Genomic DNA, 21,192 nt, shown 5'->3' on the forward strand with positions numbered 1-21,192 from the left:
GACAGAGACTGACTGACATAGAGACTGACTGACATAGAGACTGACTGACATAGAGACTGACTGACATAGAGACTGACTGACATAGAGACTGACTGACATAGAGACTGACTGACTGACATAGAGACTGACTGACAGAGACTGACTGACAGAGACTGACTGACAGAGACTGACTGACAGAGACTGACTGACAGAGACTGACTGACATAGAGACTGACTGACATAGAGACTGACTGACATAGAGACTGACTGACATAGAGACTGACTGACATAGAGACTGACTGACAGAGACTGACTGACATAGAGACTGACTGACATAGAGACTGACTGACATAGAGACTGACTGACATAGAGACTGACTGACTAACTGACTGACTGACTGACTGACTGACAAACTGACTGTCAAACTGACTGTCAAACTGACTGTCAAACTGACTGAGAGACTAACTGACTGACTGGCTGAGAGGCTGACTGGCTGAGAGGCTGACTGGCTGAGAGGCTGACTGGCTGACTGGCTGAGAGGCTGACTGGCTGAGAGGCTGACTGGCTGAGAGGCTGACTGGCTGAGAGGCTGACTGGCTGAGAGGCTGACTGGCTGAGAGGCTGACTGGCTGAGAGGCTGACTGGCTGACTGGCTGACTGGCTGACTGGCTGACAGACTGAGAGGCTGACTGGCTGACAGACTGAGAGGCTGACTGGCTGACAGACTGAGAGGCTGACTGGCTGACTGGCTGACCGACTGAGAGGCTGACTGGCTGACTGGCTGACCGACTGAGAGGCTGACTGGCTGACTGGCTGACAGACTGAGAGGCTGACTGGCTGACTGGCTGACAGACTGAGAGGCTGACTGGCTGACAGACTGAGAGGCTGACTGGCTGACAGACTGAGAGGCTGAGAGGCTGACTGGCTGAGAGGCTGACAGACTGAGAGGCTGACTGGCTGAGAGGCTGACTGGCTGAGAGGCTGACTGGCTGAGAGGCTGACTGGCTGACTGGCTGACTGGCTGACTGGCTGACTGGCTGACTGGCTGACTGGCTGACTGGCTGACTGGCTGACAGACTGAGAGGCTGACTGGCTGACAGACTGAGAGGCTGACTGGCTGACAGACTGAGAGGCTGACTGGCTGACTGGCTGACTGGCTGACTGGCTGACTGGCTGACTGGCTGACTGGCTGACAGACTGAGAGGCTGAGAGGCTGACTGGCTGAGAGGCTGACTGGCTGAGAGGCTGACTGGCTGAGAGGCTGACTGGCTGAGAGGCTGACTGGCTGAGAGGCTGACTGGCTGAGAGGCTGACTGGCTGACTGGCTGACTGGCTGACTGGCTGACTGGCTGACTGGCTGACAGACTGAGAGGCTGACTGGCTGACAGACTGAGAGGGCTGACTGGCTGACTGGCTGACTGGCTGACCGACTGAGAGGCTGACTGGCTGACTGGCTGACAGAGAGGCTGACTGGCTGACAGACTGAGAGGCTGAGAGGCTGACTGGCTGACTGGCTGACAGACTGAGAGGCTGACAGACTGAGTGGCTGACTGGCTGACTGGCTGACTGGCTGACTGGCTGGCTGACTGGCTGACTGGCTGGCTGACTGGCTGACTGGCTGACTGGCTGACTGGCTGACAGACTGAGAGGCTGACTGGCTGACAGCCTGACAGACTGAGAGGCTGACTGGCTGACTGGCTGACAGACTGAGAGGCTGACTGGCTGACTGGCTGACAGACTGAGAGGCTGACTGGCTGACTGGCTGACTGGCTGACTGGCTGAGAGGCTGAGAGGCTGACTGGCTGACAGACTGAGAGGCTGACTGGCTGACAGACTGAGAGGCTGACTGGCTGACAGACTGAGAGGCTGAGAGGCTGACTGGCTGAGAGGCTGACAGACTGAGAGGCTGACTGGCTGAGAGGCTGACTGGCTGACAGACTGAGAGGCTGACTGGCTGACTGGCTGACAGACTGAGAGGCTGACTGGCTGACTGGCTGACTGGCTGACTGGCTGACTGGCTGACTGGCTGACTGGCCTGACTGGCTGACTGGCTGACAGACTGACTGGCTGACTGGCTGACTGGCTGACTGGCTGACTGGCTGACTGGCCGACTGGGCCGACAGACTGAGAGGCTGACTGGCTGACTGGCTGAGAGGCTGACTGGCTGACAGACTGAGAGGCTGACTGGCTGACTGGCTGACAGACTGACTGGCTGACTGGCTGACTGGCTGACTGGCTGACTGGCTGACTGGCTGACTGGCTGACTGGCTGACTGGCCGACTGGCTGACTGGCTGACTGGCTGACTGGCCGACTGGCTGACAGACTGAGAGGCTGACTGGCTGACTGGCTGACAGACTGAGAGGCTGACTGGCTGAGAGGCTGACTGGCTGACAGACTGAGAGGCTGACTGGCTGACAGACTGAGAGGCTGACAGACTGACTGTGAGAGGAAGACTGACAGACTGACTGTGAGAGAGACTGACAGACTGACAGACTGAGAGAGAGACTGACTGTGAGAGAGACTGACAGACTGACTGTGAGAGAGACTGACAGACTTGACAGACTGAGAGAGAGACTGACTGTGAGAGAGACTGACAGACTGACTGACAGAGACTGACTGACTGACAGAGACTGACTGACTGACAGAGACTGACTGACTGACAGAGACTGACTGACAGAGAGACACACTGACTGCGAGAGAGACACACAGACTGCGAGAGAGAGACTGAGAGGCTGACTGACTAGGAGGGAGAGACTAACAGACAGAGAGAGAGAGACTGACTGACTGACTGAGAGAGGGAGAGACTGACTGACTGAGAGACTGACTGACTGAGAGAGGGAGAGACTGACTGACTGAGAGAGGGAGAGACTGACTGAGAGAGGGAGAGACTGACTGAGAGAGAGAGACTGACAGAGACACACTGACTGCGAGAGAGAGAGAGACACTGACTGTGAGAGAGACACACTGACTGCGAGAGAGAGACTGAGAGGCTGACTGACTAGGAGGGAGAGACTAACAGACAGAGAGAGAGAGAGAGAGACTGACTGACTGGGGAGACTTACTGAGAGAGAGAGAGAGAGAGAGAGACTGACTGAGAGAGAGAGACTGACTGACTGACTGAGAGACTGACTGAGAGACTGACTGAGAGAGAGACTGACTGAGAGCGAGAGACTGACTGAGAGCGAGAGACTGACTGAGAGCGAGAGACTGACAGAGAGAGAGAGAGAGAGACTGACTGACTGAGAGAGAGAGACTGACTGCCTGAGAGAGAGAGAGAGACTGACTGAGAGAGAGACTGACTGAGAGAGAGACTGACTGAGAGAGAGACTGACTGAGAGAGGGAGAGACTGACTAACTGAGAGAGGAGAGACTGACTAACTGAGAGAGGAGAGACTGACTAACTGAGAGAGGGAGAGACTGACTGACTGAGAGAGGGAGAGACTGACTGACTGACTGAGAGGGAGAGACTGACTGACTGAGAGAGAGACTGACTGAGAGAGAGACTGACTGAGAGAGAGACTGACTGAGAGAGAGACTGACTGAGAGAGAGAGACTGACTGAGAGAGAGAGACTGACTGAGAGAGAGAGAGACTGACTGAGAGAGAGAGAGACTGACTGAGAGAGAGAGAGACTGACTGAGAGAGAGAGAGACTGACTGAGAGAGAGAGAGACTGACTGAGAGAGAGACTGACTGAGAGAGAGAGAGACTGAGAGAGAGAGAGACTGACTGAGAGAGAGAGAGACTGACTGAGAGAGAGAGACTGACTGAGAGAGAGAGAGACTGAGAGAGAGAGAGAGAGACTGAGAGAGAGAGAGACTGACTGAGAGAGAGAGAGACTGACTGAGAGAGAGAGAGAGACTGACTGAGAGAGAGAGAGAGACTGACTGAGAGAGAGAGAGAGACTGACTGAGAGAGAGAGAGAGACTGACTGAGAGAGAGAGAGAGACTGACAGAGAGAGAGAGACTGACAGAGAGACTGACAGAGAGAGAGAGAGAGAGAGAGAGAGAGAGAGAGAGAGAGAGACTGGCTGACTGGGGAGACTTACTGAGAGAGAGAGAGAGAGAGAGAGACTGACTGAGAGAGAGAGACTGACTGACTGACTGAGAGACTGACTGAGAGACTGACTGAGAGAGAGACTGACTGAGAGCGAGAGACTGACTGAGAGCGAGAGACTGACTGAGAGCGAGAGACTGACAGAGAGAGAGAGAGAGAGACTGACTGACTGAGAGAGAGAGACTGACTGCCTGAGAGAGAGAGAGAGACTGACTGAGAGAGAGACTGACTGAGAGAGAGACTGACTGAGAGAGAGACTGACTGAGAGAGAGACTGCCTGAGAGAGAGAGAGACTGACTGGCTGACTGGGGAGACTTACTGAGAGAGAGAGAGAGACTGACTGAGAGAGAGAGACTGACTGACTGAGAGAGAGACTGACTGACTGAGAGAGAGACTGACTGAGAGAGAGAGACTGACTGAGAGCGAGAGACTGACTGAGAGCGAGAGAGAGACTGACTGAGAGCGAGAGAGAGACTGACTGAGAGAGAGAGAGACTGACTGACTGAGAGAGAGAGACTGACTGGCTGACTGGGGAGACTTACTGAGAGAGAGAGAGACTGACTGAGAGAGGGACTGACTGAGAGAGGGAGAGACTGACTGACTGAGAGAGGGAGATACTGAGAGATCGAGTGAGAGAGAGACTGACACACAGAGAGAGAGACTGTGATGGAATCGGGGTCAAAGTGTGTATGGCGCTATGCAATACCTCTTAAGATTGCTATTGTCTGCTAATAAAAATGTATTATCAAAATGTTTTTTTTGTAGTTAGATCTTCTTTGAAAATACAGCATTGTCTCATTGTCTGTTTTGAAACGGGTTTGATTTTTATTTCTTTAGCCCCACCCCCCAATGTCCCCACCCCTAACGGTGCAGCCCTCGGCCACAAAGATCTACACAGTATCTTCCCATGTTAAAAGGAATTTTCATACTACTGATATATTCAGTGACCCTGTCAGATCTAGAATTATCACTTCTAGATTTAATAAAAATATAAGCCTTCTCCAGCGGACTCTACTTCTATTAGGAGCCAACTTACACCGATTATTTAGAGGTGGCTATTGCTTGCATAAGAGCAAACTCTCAGAACTGGTGAAGCTCCACCACCAGACAAAGAGAGCAAACCTATAGATGCAGCAGGAAAAAGGGTGGCCGCACAATCATCCAATCATTGGAGAATTGCTTATCCCATAGGTCTGTTTTCAAGGTATGATAGGGCACACTGGGATGAAATGGAAGAAATAGTACATCTCCCAGAGGAACATAAAAAGTGCATGCCAAATTGCATCAGAGGGCAATCTCATCTTGAATGCAAACACAAGATGTGCCCTTGATGCTGCTGATAAGCAGCTAGACGAATAAACACTAGCCTTATACTAAGGAGACATGCTTGGTTGAGAATATTTGGTTTTAAACCAGATGTACAACACAATTTAATGGTCCTTCCCTTTAATGGAGAGCATCTTTTTGGCCCACAGGTGGATACTCTCCAAGAAACAATTAAAAAAAGACAATGAGACTGCTAAATCAATGGGAGCCTTACACATGCATTCTAAAAGGAGCACTTTTTTGTTGCTCCTCATATTGCAGAGGATCAAAAACAACCTCCACTAACACATCCACCTCCTTCAACAAAACACAAAATCAAATAGCCTCTCCTAGATGATATTATAGGCAGTCCTATAGAGGAGACAATAATAGAGGCAGCGGTAAAGGAGGTTTTAACAACAACAGTACCTTCACTAACACCAAGGCTTGACTACCTATCATTCCCCCCGATCACATAACACCTGTCGGGGGAAGACTACAGTACTTCCTTCCCTCACGGATAACTATCACATCCGATCAGTGAGTGTTGGATATTATCCAGCATGGTCATTGTCTGGAACTCACTTCAACCCCACCAAACATTCCACCTCACAGATTATCAACAGACCATCAAAAGCTACCTCAAAGAGGAGGTTCAAGCTTTACTGAACAAAGGAGCAATGGAACTGGTCCCATTACAACAAGGAACAGGGGTCTATTCACTTTACTTCCTTATACCCAAAAAGGATGGAGCTCTAAGACCTATCCTAGACTTTAGACTCTAAACAGGTACATCCTTTCAGAACACTTTCATATGGTTACTCTTCAGGACATCATACCCCTTCTCCAACATGGAGACTTCATGTGCTTGTTAGACCTAAACGATGAACATTTTCACATTCCATTTCACCCAGCACACAGGTAGTACCCCAGTTTTGCCTTCAATGGACAACACTTTCAATTCAAAGTACTTTAGTTCGAGGTCTCCACAGCACCATGATGTTTACCAAATGTCTGGCAGTGGTAGCAGCCCACTTGCGAAGGCGAAACATACATGTTTTTCCATATCTAGAAGACTTGCTTATCATGAGCAACTCATATCACAAATGTTTGTAACACATTCACAAACAACAATACGTTTACTAACTGGGTTTTACAATCAATGCAGTAAAATCACACCTGTATCCTCTTCAAGTACAACCTTACTTAGGAGCAGTAATAAATTGTCAAATAAGAGTAGCTCACTCAAATGCACCCAGGATTCAAACTTTTAAAACCCTGATGCCACAGTTTCAGCCTCAAAAGCCAATATCCGTAAGAACAGTAATGCATCCCCTAGGAATCATGGCATCTTGCGTAGCCATACTACCTCATGCCAGACTCAATATGATACCTTTACAACAGTGCTTAATGCAGAAATGGTCTAAAGAGGAGGTTCAATTGAAGTATCTAGTGTTGATCAGCTGTCAAGTTTGCCACTCTGTGCAATGGTGGAACTCCAGAAATTTGTTACAGGGACAGAAGTTTATAGACCCAGTTCTGCAAATAACCATAACAGCCGCATCAATGACTGGATGGGGAGCACATTCACAGGAAATGACTGGACATAGGCACTGGAAACACAGGCATGCCTTCCACAATTCAATTACCTAGAGCTGTTAGCTGTTAATCTAGTGATAAAGGCATTCCTTCCTCACCTCACAGGTAAAGTGGTCTTAATCAAAACAGACAACATGATTACCATGTATTTTTCTGCAAAAACAGGGGGGACCAGATCTCCACACTTGTCTGTTCTAGCACCGAAAATCTGGAAGTTTGCTCCACTACACAACTTTGAGTTGTGCGCACAATACAGTCCAGGAGTTGACAACGACTTGGCGAATCTCCTCAGCCGAGGACACCAACAAGTTCACTACTGGGAACTCAGTATACAAGTCCTACACTCATTCTTCCAACAATGGCGACAACCGGACATATGCCTAATATCCCAAATGGGGCACATCTCTCTGATCCTTTTTTTTACATGTAATCCTACAGGAATATAAGATAAATGATTTTCTACGCCTCACTAAATGCCCACAAAAGCTACATTTAAGGTGCTGCAATGGTATCTAAAACGAAAATATTATTATTTTATATTTTATTTGAGGAGTTTTATATAGTGCTGACCTGACCGGTGGTATCGGAGCAATTTACATCAATTGCAGGGCATGTTAAACACAAATACAATGATGCAGACAGTCACGAAATACAAATACTAAAAAGTCATGGTGCCAGAGAGATCAGGATAGAGGTCAAGCTGGCGTAAATAGCAATTGCTTAAACATTATGATATGCCAGCCATTAATATTGCAACTCGTCTAATGGATATTACAGCAGAGTTGCATTCCTTAATGGATAAGAAGACCATCCGTAGTTGGGAGAGCAATGGCTATTATTGTATTGCTGATTTCTTAAATCTGACACTTGGAAAGGGTGAACTAAAATGTAACCCACCATCAGGCATTCGAAAATCTTGATTCAATGGTCTTTTACTCGTGGAAGGCATTTTGTTAACCTAATTAGACCCCAGAAGAATGAAGGCAATCCTTGATCTAGTGAATGAACTGATTGAGTCCAGTATACGCAGATCTATCAGACACTGGGTCGCCAGATTCAGACAACATAAGGAAGTTGAAGTTTTTAGCAAAGCTCAACAGAAATGGCAGTCAAAGGAGGGATTGCTGATTTCAACAGAGACCTGGAATAAGCTCAATCTGTTTAATGCCTCTTTGGTAAAGGGGGCGAGTCTCCACCGCATGCAATATTACACTAAATGGCTGCTATACAGTACACTAGTTTTTTATTAAAACCAGTCCTTGGATATCAGTAAAATGCTTTTGATGCTCGATGGAGGGTGAGAGCAAACGGACACATATCATCTGGAATTGTCCAAAAATTACAGAGCATTGGGCGCTATAACGGAATACACTTATGTACTGTAAGTGTACATTTTTCAAATGATATACAGGCAGTACCATTGGGCTATTCAAATGTCAACATAAAGCCATTGCAGGTGAAAAACTTTTTTTTCATTACTCCTATAGCAAGATCCATAAAGAATACGATGTGATGGTTTTGATTCCGGGGGTTTTATAACATGCTGAAACGAGGCAGTATAAGAATGGAATGTCTTATCTATTTTAAGATTAATTGATGGCTTTGAATTTTGAGGGTAAGACTATGTCTAATGCTATCATTAGGTGTGCCTTCGATGCAACTGACACCACTGCAAGAGGAATAAACGCCAGTGTCCTCATCCGGCGACACGCTTGGCTTTCGTGTCTCGGCTTTAAGCCACAAGTCGAGCAGCATCTAATCAGCTTGCCAGTTGATGAGGAACACCTCTTCGGACCTCAAGTTGATCATATGCTGGAGAAGATCAAAAAATATATGGATACTTCCTAGGCAATAAGGGCTCTTCAGGCCCGTTGCTTCGTGATTCCTTTTGCAGGATGCAATAACGTGGTGGTGCCACAGCCTCCTCCCTGGACCTTTCCACCACCTATCAGAGACAGCAGCAGCATCAGCAGCCCTCCTGGGGACACTCTAGGGGTGCCTATAGGGGTAACAACTCCTTGGCAGAGGGGGTGCGGCAAAAGGTGGCACTCCCGCTAAGCAGTGACTCTCTCTCCCTTCCCCCAACCACATATCACCTGTCAGGGGAGGATTGCAGGCGTTCCTCCCACAGTGGCAAAGTATCACTTGAGATCAATGGGTCCTCTCCATTCTACAGCACATTTACTGTCTGGAACTTATAGCTCAACCACCAAACATCCCCGCTCAGAAACACTCTCTCTTGCCCCACAACACCAGCACCTCCTCCAAGACTAATTCCAGGTGCTCATACTCCAAGGCACCATAGAACTTGTACCCTTACAACAGTAGGGCAAAGCGGTGTACTCCCTGTACGTTCTCATCTCCAAGATTGTCCATCAGACCTATCCTCTACCTCAGGCCCCTCAACAAGTATGTCCTTTTGCAGCACTTCCACATGGTAACACTCCAGAATGTCATTCCCCTCCTTCAACAAGGCGACTTCATGACTGCTCTCTACCTGAAGGACTCCTATTTCCACATCCAATCCACCTGGCTCACCGCCGTAATGTTGTCCACTTACCAGGTTTGTGGTAAGTGTACAACATAAAGTACTGCCTTTCAGGGTTACTGTGGCCCCAGAGTTTTTACCAATTTCCTGTCTGTGGTATCCACCCATCTGTGGAGGAGCAGCATCCATGTTTTTCCCTACCTAGACTACTGGCTGATCAAGTGGCAAAGCAGGCAGCAGTGCTTGACCCACTCTCAGGTCACATTGGATCTTTTACACAATCTAGGGGTTATCATTAATCTAATAAAGTCTCACCTCCAATTCCTTCAAATACAGCCCTTCCTGGATGGCAGTTCTCAGTTCTGTCACCGGGAAAGCTTAGTCCAGCTAGCACAGCTTCTGCTGCCCATCTGCCAGCCAAATCGCGAGTTAAAGGTCAGAATAGTAATACGCTTAATCGGTACGATGGCCTCTTGTATCACCATTGTTCCACATGCACGACTGTATATGCACCCATTTTAGGAGTACCTTGCAGCACAATGGTCACAGATGGAGAGTCAGTGTTGGATCTAGTATTGATTTAGGCCAGTACTTCTTGCTCTCTGCAGTGGTGGAACAGCAGCAACCTGTTGCAGGTCAGTCCCTTCCGAGACCTTGTCCCCCCCTAAATGACCATTACCATAGACGCCTCCCACACAGGGTGTGGGTGCATCTGCAAAAAAATCACTGTACAGGGAATGTCGACCACTTTCCAGCTGGGCTTCCATATAAATTGCATCCAATTAGTCCTCAAAGATTTGTTCTGTCATGCCACGTGCACCACACGGTCTTCCTAGTCAGAACCGACAATATGACTGCCATATATTACTTCTGGAAACAAGTCCTCCTCCTGGACTTTCGCTTCCAGGTTCCCACAACCCCAGTCCCCAGGCAATGCACTGTGGATAACTTGTTCAAGGATAATTGCCTTTGTGTTTCCTCTTTTGTCACTACTTCTGCATGTGGTTCTGAGGCTGTGGGAATCATCTCTCACACTTATCCTGGTAGCTCCCATGTGGGACAGCCTGATCTGTAGTTCCTCTCAAGAGGCAGCCCAGCCGATGAAATCTCCTCACTCACACCAGGGCACACTCAGACATCCCAACCCCAGGCAGCTTAACCTTGCGATTTGGCTCCTGAGCTCCTAGAGTTTGATTACCGCAACTTACCTTTGAATGTTTGTCCATTCCCAGATAGGTTTGCTGTCTCTCTACAGTGTTTACTATGGGGCGAAATGGAAAACATTCAGACATCATTACCTACTTAAACACTTCTTTGCAGCTGGAGGTACAGGACATTGTTTGCTATCGAAGCATTTACAATGTGCAGGCCTCGCTTATACCATTCGTCTTCATTTGGCTGCATGCTACTTACAAAACAGGGAACACTTTTATTTTCAGGATTCCCATCATAAAAGCCTTCATAGAAGGACTTTAAAGGGTTATCTCTAAAGGTACCCTGGGAGGAATTTTAATTTAGTGCTAACTAGACTCATGGCCCCCCCATTTGAGCCCCTTCAATTATGCCCTCTTCAATTTCTAGTCTGGAACGCTGCTTTTCTAGTTGCAGTAACATCTCTCAGGCATGCAGATGTGCTACAAGCCCTTACTCTCAAATAACCTTTCTTTCAGGTTCATATTAGCAAAGTAGTCCTCAGAACTTACCAAAATTTCCTCTACAAGGTGTTCTCTCCTTTCAACCTTAATCAAACAATTGATCTCCTGGTGTTCTTCCCACACTTACCCAGTCTCAGAACAGGCCCTCCACACATTAGACTTTAAAGGGTCCTCATGTACTACATCGCCAGGACAAAATCCTTTAGAAAAATACAACTTTTTGTTGCTTACCGTGCTCTACACAAAGGTTGTGCCATTTCAAAGGCAAGCTTAGCTCGATGTATGGTCAAATGCATCCAGACCTGCTATGCCAAAGCCAGAAGACAACTCCCTCCTCAAACTAGGTCGAATTCCACATGCAAGATAGCAGCCTCCATGGTTTTCTAGGTAACATCCCAAAAGCTGATAGCTGCAAAGCAGCTTCTTGGTCCACCACACACATTTAACAAGCACTATTGTGTTGCCTTTCTAGCATGCCAACAAGCCCAAGTTGATCAGGCTGTACTAAATACACTTTTTTCAGTCTTTTGCCACATCCCCTTGCTAACCACCGCTTATGGGAAAACTGCTTTATAGTCTATACAGAGCGTGTATCTACAGCTACACATGACATGAATGAAAATGTTAACCTGAAAGAATCTGTTCAGGGCATGTAATGCTGTAGATGCACTTGCACCCAACCGTCTCCCTGGCAGCCTTCAGATGTTGAAGATACTGTGCCTTTAATTTCTGTGTCTCTCTGCATGGCGCTCTTCTTTCATTTCTATGCTCCATTTGTATTCTCATCTTCTTTTTGGGAAATCAATCTAACAGTGGAGCTGATGCGTATTACCAACTGTAAGAGGAGTTGCTATACCTTGTGATTCAAAAAACCTCTTTGAAGAAAAACAAGTTTCACACCGCCAAGCCCAACACCAGATGGAGAATGTAGAGCATGTGAATCTACAGCACTATACGCTACGAACAGATGCTTACAGGGTAAGTAGAATTTCCTTTTTGTTCCACTACATTTGTATGTAGATAATATATCCACTGTTTAGAAGTCTGTATGTGTCTACATGTTTTCGATTGAGCCCTTCAATGTTATATTTTTGGTTTTACTGTTTTATCCTCATTCTGCTTATGCACATGGTTTTATGTAAGAATAGCTGTGTATGTAGTATTTTAAAAATGTATCCCAGCCTTTCTGTAACTTGGCTGCTCTATCGAAAATTGATTAGGGACTTTGGTATATAAGCTGTTGCTAGGATGTTGAGGTAGAGGTAGGAGAATAGCAATGTTTCCATTTTCAATCATCCTAATCAGTAACTGCCTTGATATATTTGGAATGGAAAAGGATCTTCAAGACACCGTTCCATCCCGCCATCAAATTTGTTGGTGGAAGTGATGAAGGTGGTATTATTGCACTGGACTTTTAACAGTGGGTATTTTTGATAATGTCTGTCATAAAGCAAGTGTGGCATGCTTTTGTGCTCAAGGTTAAAATGTGTTTTCTTTTGTTGCAGACAATCCTTTAAATAATGAAAGTTCCAGAACACACTCCTCTGTAATTGCAACAAGCAAAATGTCTGTGAAGAGCTCAATCTTTCATAATGATGCTGCTACATTTGAAGCCCAGGCTTCAGCTAAAACTGCCTTTCAGTGTCAACACACAAGTGCCCTTTCGTCTCATATTTTGAAAAAGGAGGACTTAACAGCCAAGCTTGTGCAGTCGGTACCTGAAAAGGGATCAGAATTTTCTGCCCATTCTCTTTCAATTCAAAGCACTTACAGTGGAAAATATTCTGCACCCTTTAGGAGTACTGCCCTTGGTGAGAACAAACACCTTGAGAGTAACAGAAAAGACTTTGTCTCTAAAGTTTCCTCTGAAAACAGTATATATGACTTTAATGAAGAAATACCACCACCCGTGAGCAGACACACAAATTGTAGGAAATACACCAGCATTAGAAAAGCTGAAAAGGACACCTCTTTTATGCATTCAAGTCGCAACGTCAGCGACAGCACTTTGGAAAGAACGTTGTATACCTTTTCAGACTTTCACCATTCTACAAGTAAGCTACCCTCTGAAGGAAATGATAAAGGTGTAGTCAATACGCCAAATAGTTTTCCCCCTTCAGCCTTAAAGGAAAGTTCTGATTTGGTTTCCTCCTCAGGGGTGACTAAAACCAGTATATGTTCTGTTGAGCCTGGCACTAATGAAGAGAGACTTAACCAGCTCAAGATTCGGTATGAAGAATTTCAAGAGCACAAGGCAGAAGTTACGAATCATAGTCAACAAGCAGCACATTATATGTTTTTTCCAAGTGTGGTTCTTTCAAACTGTCTTAACCGACCACAAAAACTCCCACCTGTGACTTACAAATTGCAGCATGGTACCAAACATTCTAGATTAAAACTTTGTAGAAGAAAAATGTCTAATGTCGGTCAAGGGCCTGCAGATGTTCATGATAAAATAATTATTCCGCACTGTCAGGAGCCTGCAGATACAAATTATAAACTTGAGATATCATGTCCTGTGAAGGCATCCGATCTGAACAATAAAAGTGATAATGTGCTTCATCGGGAGCCTTCTGTTGTAAATGATCTTGATTTTGCTAGTAACCAAGAGACAGACTGTGAAAGAGAAAAAAAAGCTCTTCTGCAAAGTTCTACACCTGCGAGTGAGAAACTAGATTCAGTGAAAGCAAAAATGGATCTCGTCAGTCATCAAAAGAATTCATTTTCAAATAAAGTTGATCTAAATGAAAAAAATGATCTAGAGTGCTTAATTTCCTCACCTGTGAATCGCGAGATTGAGAAAATTGATCATATTTTTCCACGGAAACTCACTACTGCAAATGAGAATATTGCTCATACCGCTAAGAATAAAGATATATCAGAAAATAACACATTTGAGGTAAAATGTCAACTAAAGCGCAAGCCTACAAATGATAAAATGGATCGTCATAGTCATCAGCAGAACATAAGTGTAAAAGAACCGGTGAATTTGGTTGCTAATCAGTCTTTGTCTGTCGATAACAATATGGACCCATTTAGCACTGGCCAGCCGTTATCTATGAAAAAAGAACCCGATCCTGCTAACCTTGTGCTTTCTTTTTCTCTAAAAGAAAAAAATAATATGTCTGTTCCTCAGGACCACATGACAATGAAAGATGAAAATGATCAAATGAGAGGCCAGAAGTGTACTTTTAAAGATCATGAAATGAATCCTGCTGGCCAGTGGCAGTGCACATCTGTAAATGAGAAGTTGGGTCTGGTTAATAAAAGTAAGATTGCTATTGTAAACGAGAAATCAAATCCTATATATAATCAGGAGCCAGCATTTGAAATTAAGGCAATGGATTGTACCAGCCATGAGGAGACTACCGTAACAGAAACAGCACATCTTGTCAACCAAGAGCCCACTAATGCGAAAAAAGAGACTGCTCTTGGTCATCATAGAAAGTCTGTTTCAAATAATAAAATTGGCTCCAAAAAACGTAGAAAGTCAGCATTTGCAAAGGCAAAATGTGGCACTGTCAATCATCGAAAGCTTACATCTGTAAATAAAAAATATCCTGCCAATTATCAAGAACAAGTTTTAAAGAACGAAAACATTGATTTTGTAAATAATCAGAAATTATTGGATTCTACCATTAATCAGAAGTTTTCAACTGAAAATGAGAAAGTGATTTCTGATGTATTTCAGAAGGTTACAACTATGACCGACGAAGTGGTTCCTTCAAGCTCTCAGATATCTTTAAGTGTACCTAAAGAAACAGAGACTTTGAGGTATCAAAACCCTGCCGCGGCAGACAGTGATCTCAACAGTCCCAAAGGTCCGAGTGTAAACAAAGGAATAGATGCCGTCTGTCCTCACACCCCTGGCAGTCATCATAAGCCACTATCCTTACCCACAAAAATTGATCCTGCCAGCTATCCGGAGGCATTAGTGTTTACTGAGAAAATGGATCCTGCTAGTCCTGGAAAGTTTACATCTGCTACTGAGAAAATAGACCATGAAAATCGTCAGGTGAAGGAAGGCAATGGTCATGTCATTCTCCAAAAACCTAAAATAATTAATAAGGAGGTTGATTCCTTCAGCCATACTCTGACTGGAAAAAAGGAAGATGCTCACAGTCGACAACCTGCATATGTAAATGAGAATGCAGATTGTGGCAATCCAGACAGTTCAACCACTATAATTGAGAAAATTGATGTCACCAGTAATCAGAACCTTGCATCAGTAACTGACAAAATAGATCCACACAGCCCTCAGAACTCTGCACATATGAATGAGGAAATAGACCAAGCCAGTTTTCAGAAGCCTATATTTGTTACTGAGGAATTTGATCCTGTCAGTCATCAGCAGCCTGCATTAGTAACTGAGAAAGTAGATCCAGTTGGTCATCAGAAGCATGCATTGGTGGCTGATGAGAAGGACCACTCGAGTAATGTACTTTCTACAAGTTTAGATGGAAAAATGTATAAATTCCTTACGAATCCTACAAATGTAGGTAATAAAGATCTTGAGGGTCTTCCAAAATCTGACAATAGAAATGGCATGGTTGATCTTCTAAGGGTTCATGATGTTAGCAGTAATAATAAAAAAGATCTTGGAAGTCCAAAACCTAACAAGATCATTATTTCAAGGCATTGGAGTTCTGCTGGTGTAAATAACAAATTGACCCTTGTAAGCCATCAGAAGTCATCTCAAGGCCAGGATGAAATAATTTCCAGGCATGAAAATCCTGAGCTTGAAAATGACAAAATGACCCTTGATTGCCAACAGGAACTTAGTAAGTCAAATGCCAACGTAGAACCTGTCAATCAGAAGCAACCTGCAAGATTTAACCGAAGGTTGGGTCTGGTCTCACATCGAAAGGCCAAAAATGTAAAACGTGTTGCATGCAAAATGGAAAACTGTTGTTCAAATGGTAACACATACAATAGCCGTGTGCCACCTAAGGCTAGTGAACTATCATGTCCACTAACTGAAAATACTGATGAGGCTGTAGAAAGCAAAATTCCAGAAAGCAGCTGTTTTCCCTCTCCTGGAGAGGAAGTCCTAGATTCAGAGGCCATCTCTGGGTTGCATGCAAATAAATATAAACTGAGAGCTAAACGGAAAATAAATTACGAACCTGAAGAAGGGGAGCCAAGTGCAGGCACCCAGGAATCAAAAACATGTCAACTGCAACCCATGGAAGTTTCTGAAAATGCTGATGATTCACAAAAGGCCCTCAAACGCAGAAAAATCGCAAATAAACTTCCTCCAATAATTATTAAATATATTATAGTGAACCGATTTAAAGGCCAGAAAAATATGCTTGTTAAAATCGGAAAGATAGACCACATTGAGGAACAAGTAAAACTCACAGAAGAAAAAATTAATATGTATGAAAAGATGGCTCCATTGAAAGACTTTTGGCCAAAGGTTCCAGATTCTCCTGCAACTATATTCCCACTGAATCCCCCAGCACCAAAAAAGAGCCTAAAAAAGAAAACTAAACAAAAATCTTCAAAGAAAAAAACTGTAAAACCTCAACAAAGTGGTCGTAAGGCTGTCAAAAGAACTTTTCCTTTGAGGAGGAAAAAAACACTCACTTTTCTTGATTTTCCTTCACCATCTTATAATGCAGAGACAGAAGACCGTGATTTGGACTTTAATGATGTTATGTCAAAACTAGGTTTCCTCTCTGAGAGATGTCCAAGTCCATTGAATTCATCACCACCCCGTTGCTGGTCTCCTACTGATCCAGAACCTGAAAATATATTGCTGCTTCCAAAAGACAATTTGTGTAGTGGGGTCACAAATGTGTTTAATAACCAACCAGTAACCCCAAACATAGGCAACACCTTTCATGTAAATAATAAGGCTATAAAACCCAGAAAGAAAGTGGGAGCTACGGCAGCTATTGTGAAGACAAATCTGAGTAAAAGCATTCCGTTTGAAAAGGGAGAAAGTAAAAATAAAAAACAAAGGTCTAAGCCAAGACGAAAAGCTAAAGAAATTGGAGTGACAAACGGCATACCAGCTGAGCCTGAATCATTAATTGTTAACTCTGGTGATTTACAAGCTGTGCCAACACTGCAGGATATTCCTGTAGATTCCCTCAGCCAAACCACCCCAAAGCCTCTTACAACACAGTTAGATTTGTCTTTAAGTGGTTTTTCAACAGGCCACGTGCCATCTACCCAGCTGCCGCCAACTCAACTGCCTGCTATTCCACTACCCACATCTCATCTACCCTCTCCATATTTTCCATCCACACAACTAGCAAATCCACCATCTTCTCAGCTTCCCTCAACACTTCCACCCTTGACACAGCTTTCCTCTACAGCTGATACAAAAGTAGAGTTGCCTAGTTGCTTTCGTGCTCTGACAGGTACAGATATTTCTGTAGATTTTCCTGACCATCCCCTTGTCCAGAAATGTCTCAAGCCACCTGTTCCTTGTTTCACAAGTTCAGAATTTGGAGTGCCTAAGATTAACTCAGAGCGAACATTTAGTCAAGGTATTGGATTTAAAATAAAAGAATCAAGTTTTATTCAGAATAGGTCACTGGAGCTTGCTAAGCACTCTACTCCAGTGTTACAGACTGTACAGTCGTCTTTGGGGACCGCATCTGCCAAGGCAGAACACTCAACCCCTTTACTGAAACGCCCCATGTTCATGGGAAGGAGTAGTGAAAGTAATGTTTACACAGACAATATAAAAAACAGCCCAATAAATACCAACAATGTTTTTCAGTATAAACGGGATAATATACAGCACCAAGTTATACCTGTTAGGGATGCACCAACACAGGACATTTATTCTCCTGAAAATGCATACTCTGGTAAGAATCATGGAGCCATTCATTTGCCTAAGAATTGTTTCCTAATGTCCTTGCAGAACTCGGTAAAGCCAGTTGGATGGGATCAAAAACAACAAATAGACCTCAATAAAACAAATGTCTCACAGAAATCAAACCACATCTGTGTGCCGGAGAACACTGCCTCCACAAAAGTCATCCTCCAGAACAGCGGATACATAGGCACTCCTCAAGTACCTTGTGATGGACAAACAGGAATTGATGTTCTAAAGGAGCTTCTCTATAAAAGACAGCATATTGCACAACAAAACCATATACTTCAGGAACCACCTACAAAACCACAAATGAATCATAGTGGATCCTCTCCTCCTGAAAATAGTGTAACAACTCAAAAATCTCAGGCTGCTACATCAAAGAAACCTAGGGCTCCTAGAAGTACAAAGGTTAAAGAAAAGACACCTCTAGTTTTAAAACCTGCTTCTTTGAAACAGCAGTCTTCAAACCAGAGCACTAACTCAGCTTCAAATGGGAGTCCTGTGTTATTGTCAGATCCAGACTTTGAAAGTTGCTATTCCATTGAAGACAGTTTGTCCCCGGAACACAGCTATAATTTTGACATTAACACCATTGGCCAAACTGGTTTTTGCAGTCTCTACTCAGGAAGCCAGTTTGTCCCGGCAGATCAGAATTTACCACAGAAGTTTCTTAGTGATGCCATTCATGAGTCCTTCCCATGCCAGTCAGGAAAGGAGCACTCAAATCATGAAACCCACAAACTGAAAGAAGAGAAGCCATGTCTGTCACACCATGCTCCTTGGGTCAAATCATCTGGTCCTCTGAGCCCGGAACTTTTTGAAAAATCATCTGTAGACATCAAAGAGGATAACTGTCACAGTCAATGGAATAGCAACATGCAACCCCAAATCCTCCGAACAGGCCTGTCAATTGACAGTTTCTGTTTCCGTCAGCCAGAAGACTACCTGGAGGAGCAACTTCAGAGGAACAGAAAAATGGTAACTAATAAAGACATGTCTGTAAGCTTTCCCCCAGCACCACATTCATCTGAATGGATACCAATAGCATTGAATTACAGTGGAAAACAAGCCTCCTATGACAAATGCCGGCCTTTCACTGCAGTAAGCAACTTGTTTTCTGGACATTTGTCTTCCCCAGATGGTGAGTTTATGGATGTTGGGTCTGATGATTTAGAGTTGTACATTTCGAGACATAACGAAGGGTTGACACCAACTCCAGACAGTTCGCCAAGATCTGTTAGTTCTCCCTCACAGTCAAAGAATGGCAGCCACACACCACGTACAGCTCACATATTAAAACCTCTGATGTCTCCACCGAGTCGCGAAGAAATCATGGCAACCTTACAAGATCATGACTTGATGGAAACAGTTTATCAAGAGCCTTTTTTCAGCAATCCTCTGGATGCACCAGAAAAGCCAAGGTAAATACAATACATTGCTTGCAGTGTTGCAAGTACTAATTTGAGACAAAGTCCCTACTAGTGTAGAGACATACAGGGTTAGGCCACTATTTCCTCATTTTAATCTGGAAAACATCTGCTGTATTCTTCTAAGCAGAATGGAGGTGAGAAGCAAAGAAACAAGGGGAAGGGAACTGTTAATCTTTTGTTATTAACGTATAATTGAAGAGTCAAAAAGACAACACATTGTTCAGAGGCAAACTGTTACTTAACCCCTTCCATGCTCATGACGAGCTCAGCTCGTCATGCAGTACACTGGTCGTGTGCTTATGACGAGCTGACCTTGTCATGAACAATGGGTTTTTGCAATTTTCAGCACTCAGGGTAAAATCTGCACAGCAGTAAAGGTGTATGCTCTTGAATTACATTGCATACATTAATACATGACAGCTTTTCAAAAGGCACAGCGAACTTTTTTGGAAGTTAATTCCACATTTCAATTAAATTGAGCAATCCTAAAATGAGGAAATCACCATTTTACACTGGCTTATACTGGTAGTATAATACTCTGAGGTATGGAAGGGCATACATAATACACAAACCAATGTAAAATAGCCTCCAATTGAGAAAGCTGTTACACAAATATTCAGCGGCACACTTCAAAAGTGCTCTCCATATTGACTGCAGTTGCTGCTAATTCCTGTAAATGTTCATAGAAAATTCCATCAACATTTTTATTGAAATCTATCACATTGGGGTATTTGCTTGCATTCCACTGTCCTGTTCTTGCCAAAGCCTCAAAGTAAGAGGAGTGTAAATCAACGGGCACATAATTTTAAAAAACAATCCATCAAAATATGTCTAAGCAATTAATTTGTCTTGTATTCAACAGAAATGGTGATAAAGACTCCTATAGTACATAACTGCTGTTTCTTATTTAGTTCAAAAATCGTATTTGCAAATATAAATCCTTGTTCATAGTTCAATAAACGTGAGTGTCCTACCTATTTTAGGAGTAAATGGAACACATTGCACTTTACAGAAGGTGACTGCAGTGCGATTGTGACTTTCTTTTCTGTCCATTTCCCTGGGGCGAATTGTAAAGGAACTCCGCTTAGTAGTTTTAAATCAAGATGCCCAGCTCTTCAAAGTTCATTGTTCCCATTATCCGTATGATTTTCTTTTCTATGTGGCCCATTGGGCTAGTAGAGATATGGTTAAAATGACAGAGGGCTCAGACCATCTTGTGTGTAATTGGACCAAAGGTTGGCGAAACTGGAAAAAAACCTACTGGCTGATGTAATTTTATAATTTACTGCCTTGTAAAACGACTTTAATATAGCTTTACAGCCCGATGAAGCGTGCTCTACCAGCCATTAAAGATCTTCTACAGCGTTAAAGACTGAAGGTGAAGGCCTTCAACAAGGGAGTGTACCTTCAATAGCTGATAGAGCCCGCTATGGAAGGCTCTAAGGCTATTAGAACATTCCACCCCTAGAGGGCAGAATGTTTTCATTTGTAAAACCAACGTCTCGCAGAGCCTGAGGAGGGGGGAGGGGTTTGAAATCCCCTCAGGGTGCGAGAGGACGTTGTTAATAGCAACAGCTGTGAACAAACATTGGAATGTTGATGCTCCAGGCTTCTACAAGCCATTAAAAGCCCGAAGCACTCCATTATCTTAAATGTAGCACCCAACATTCCAATGTCTAATAATGTTAATTGCCTCATTTTTTTATTTGATGTTGGACAGAGTTGATTTTTCGAATAGTTTCTTGGGAATATTTTGTTAGGAAGTCTTGAGTGTCCATGAAACACCATTTTTCCAATTGTATGGGCTTTACCTCCAATTACTTATTAGAAGTTTAGTGAATAATT

General features: G+C 44.1%; 1 protein-coding gene across 2 annotated transcripts in view; it reads left to right on the forward strand.

The window, feature by feature from the left end:
• REV3L (REV3 like, DNA directed polymerase zeta catalytic subunit) overlaps positions 1 to 21,192 on the forward strand; it is a 954,247-nt gene that overhangs the window by 560,694 nt on the left and 372,361 nt on the right. For both annotated transcript variants that reach the window (XM_078649145.1, XM_078649144.1), the window contains exon 13: positions 12,588 to 19,338. In XM_078649145.1, coding sequence (XP_078505271.1) covers positions 12,588 to 19,338 — 6,751 coding nt within the window. The remainder of the gene's footprint in view (positions 1 to 12,587; positions 19,339 to 21,192) is intronic.

The sequence above is a fragment of the Lissotriton helveticus genome, chromosome 6 (genome assembly GCF_964261635.1).
Source record: "Lissotriton helveticus chromosome 6, aLisHel1.1, whole genome shotgun sequence".
NCBI classification, from domain to species: domain Eukaryota; kingdom Metazoa; phylum Chordata; class Amphibia; order Caudata; family Salamandridae; genus Lissotriton; species Lissotriton helveticus.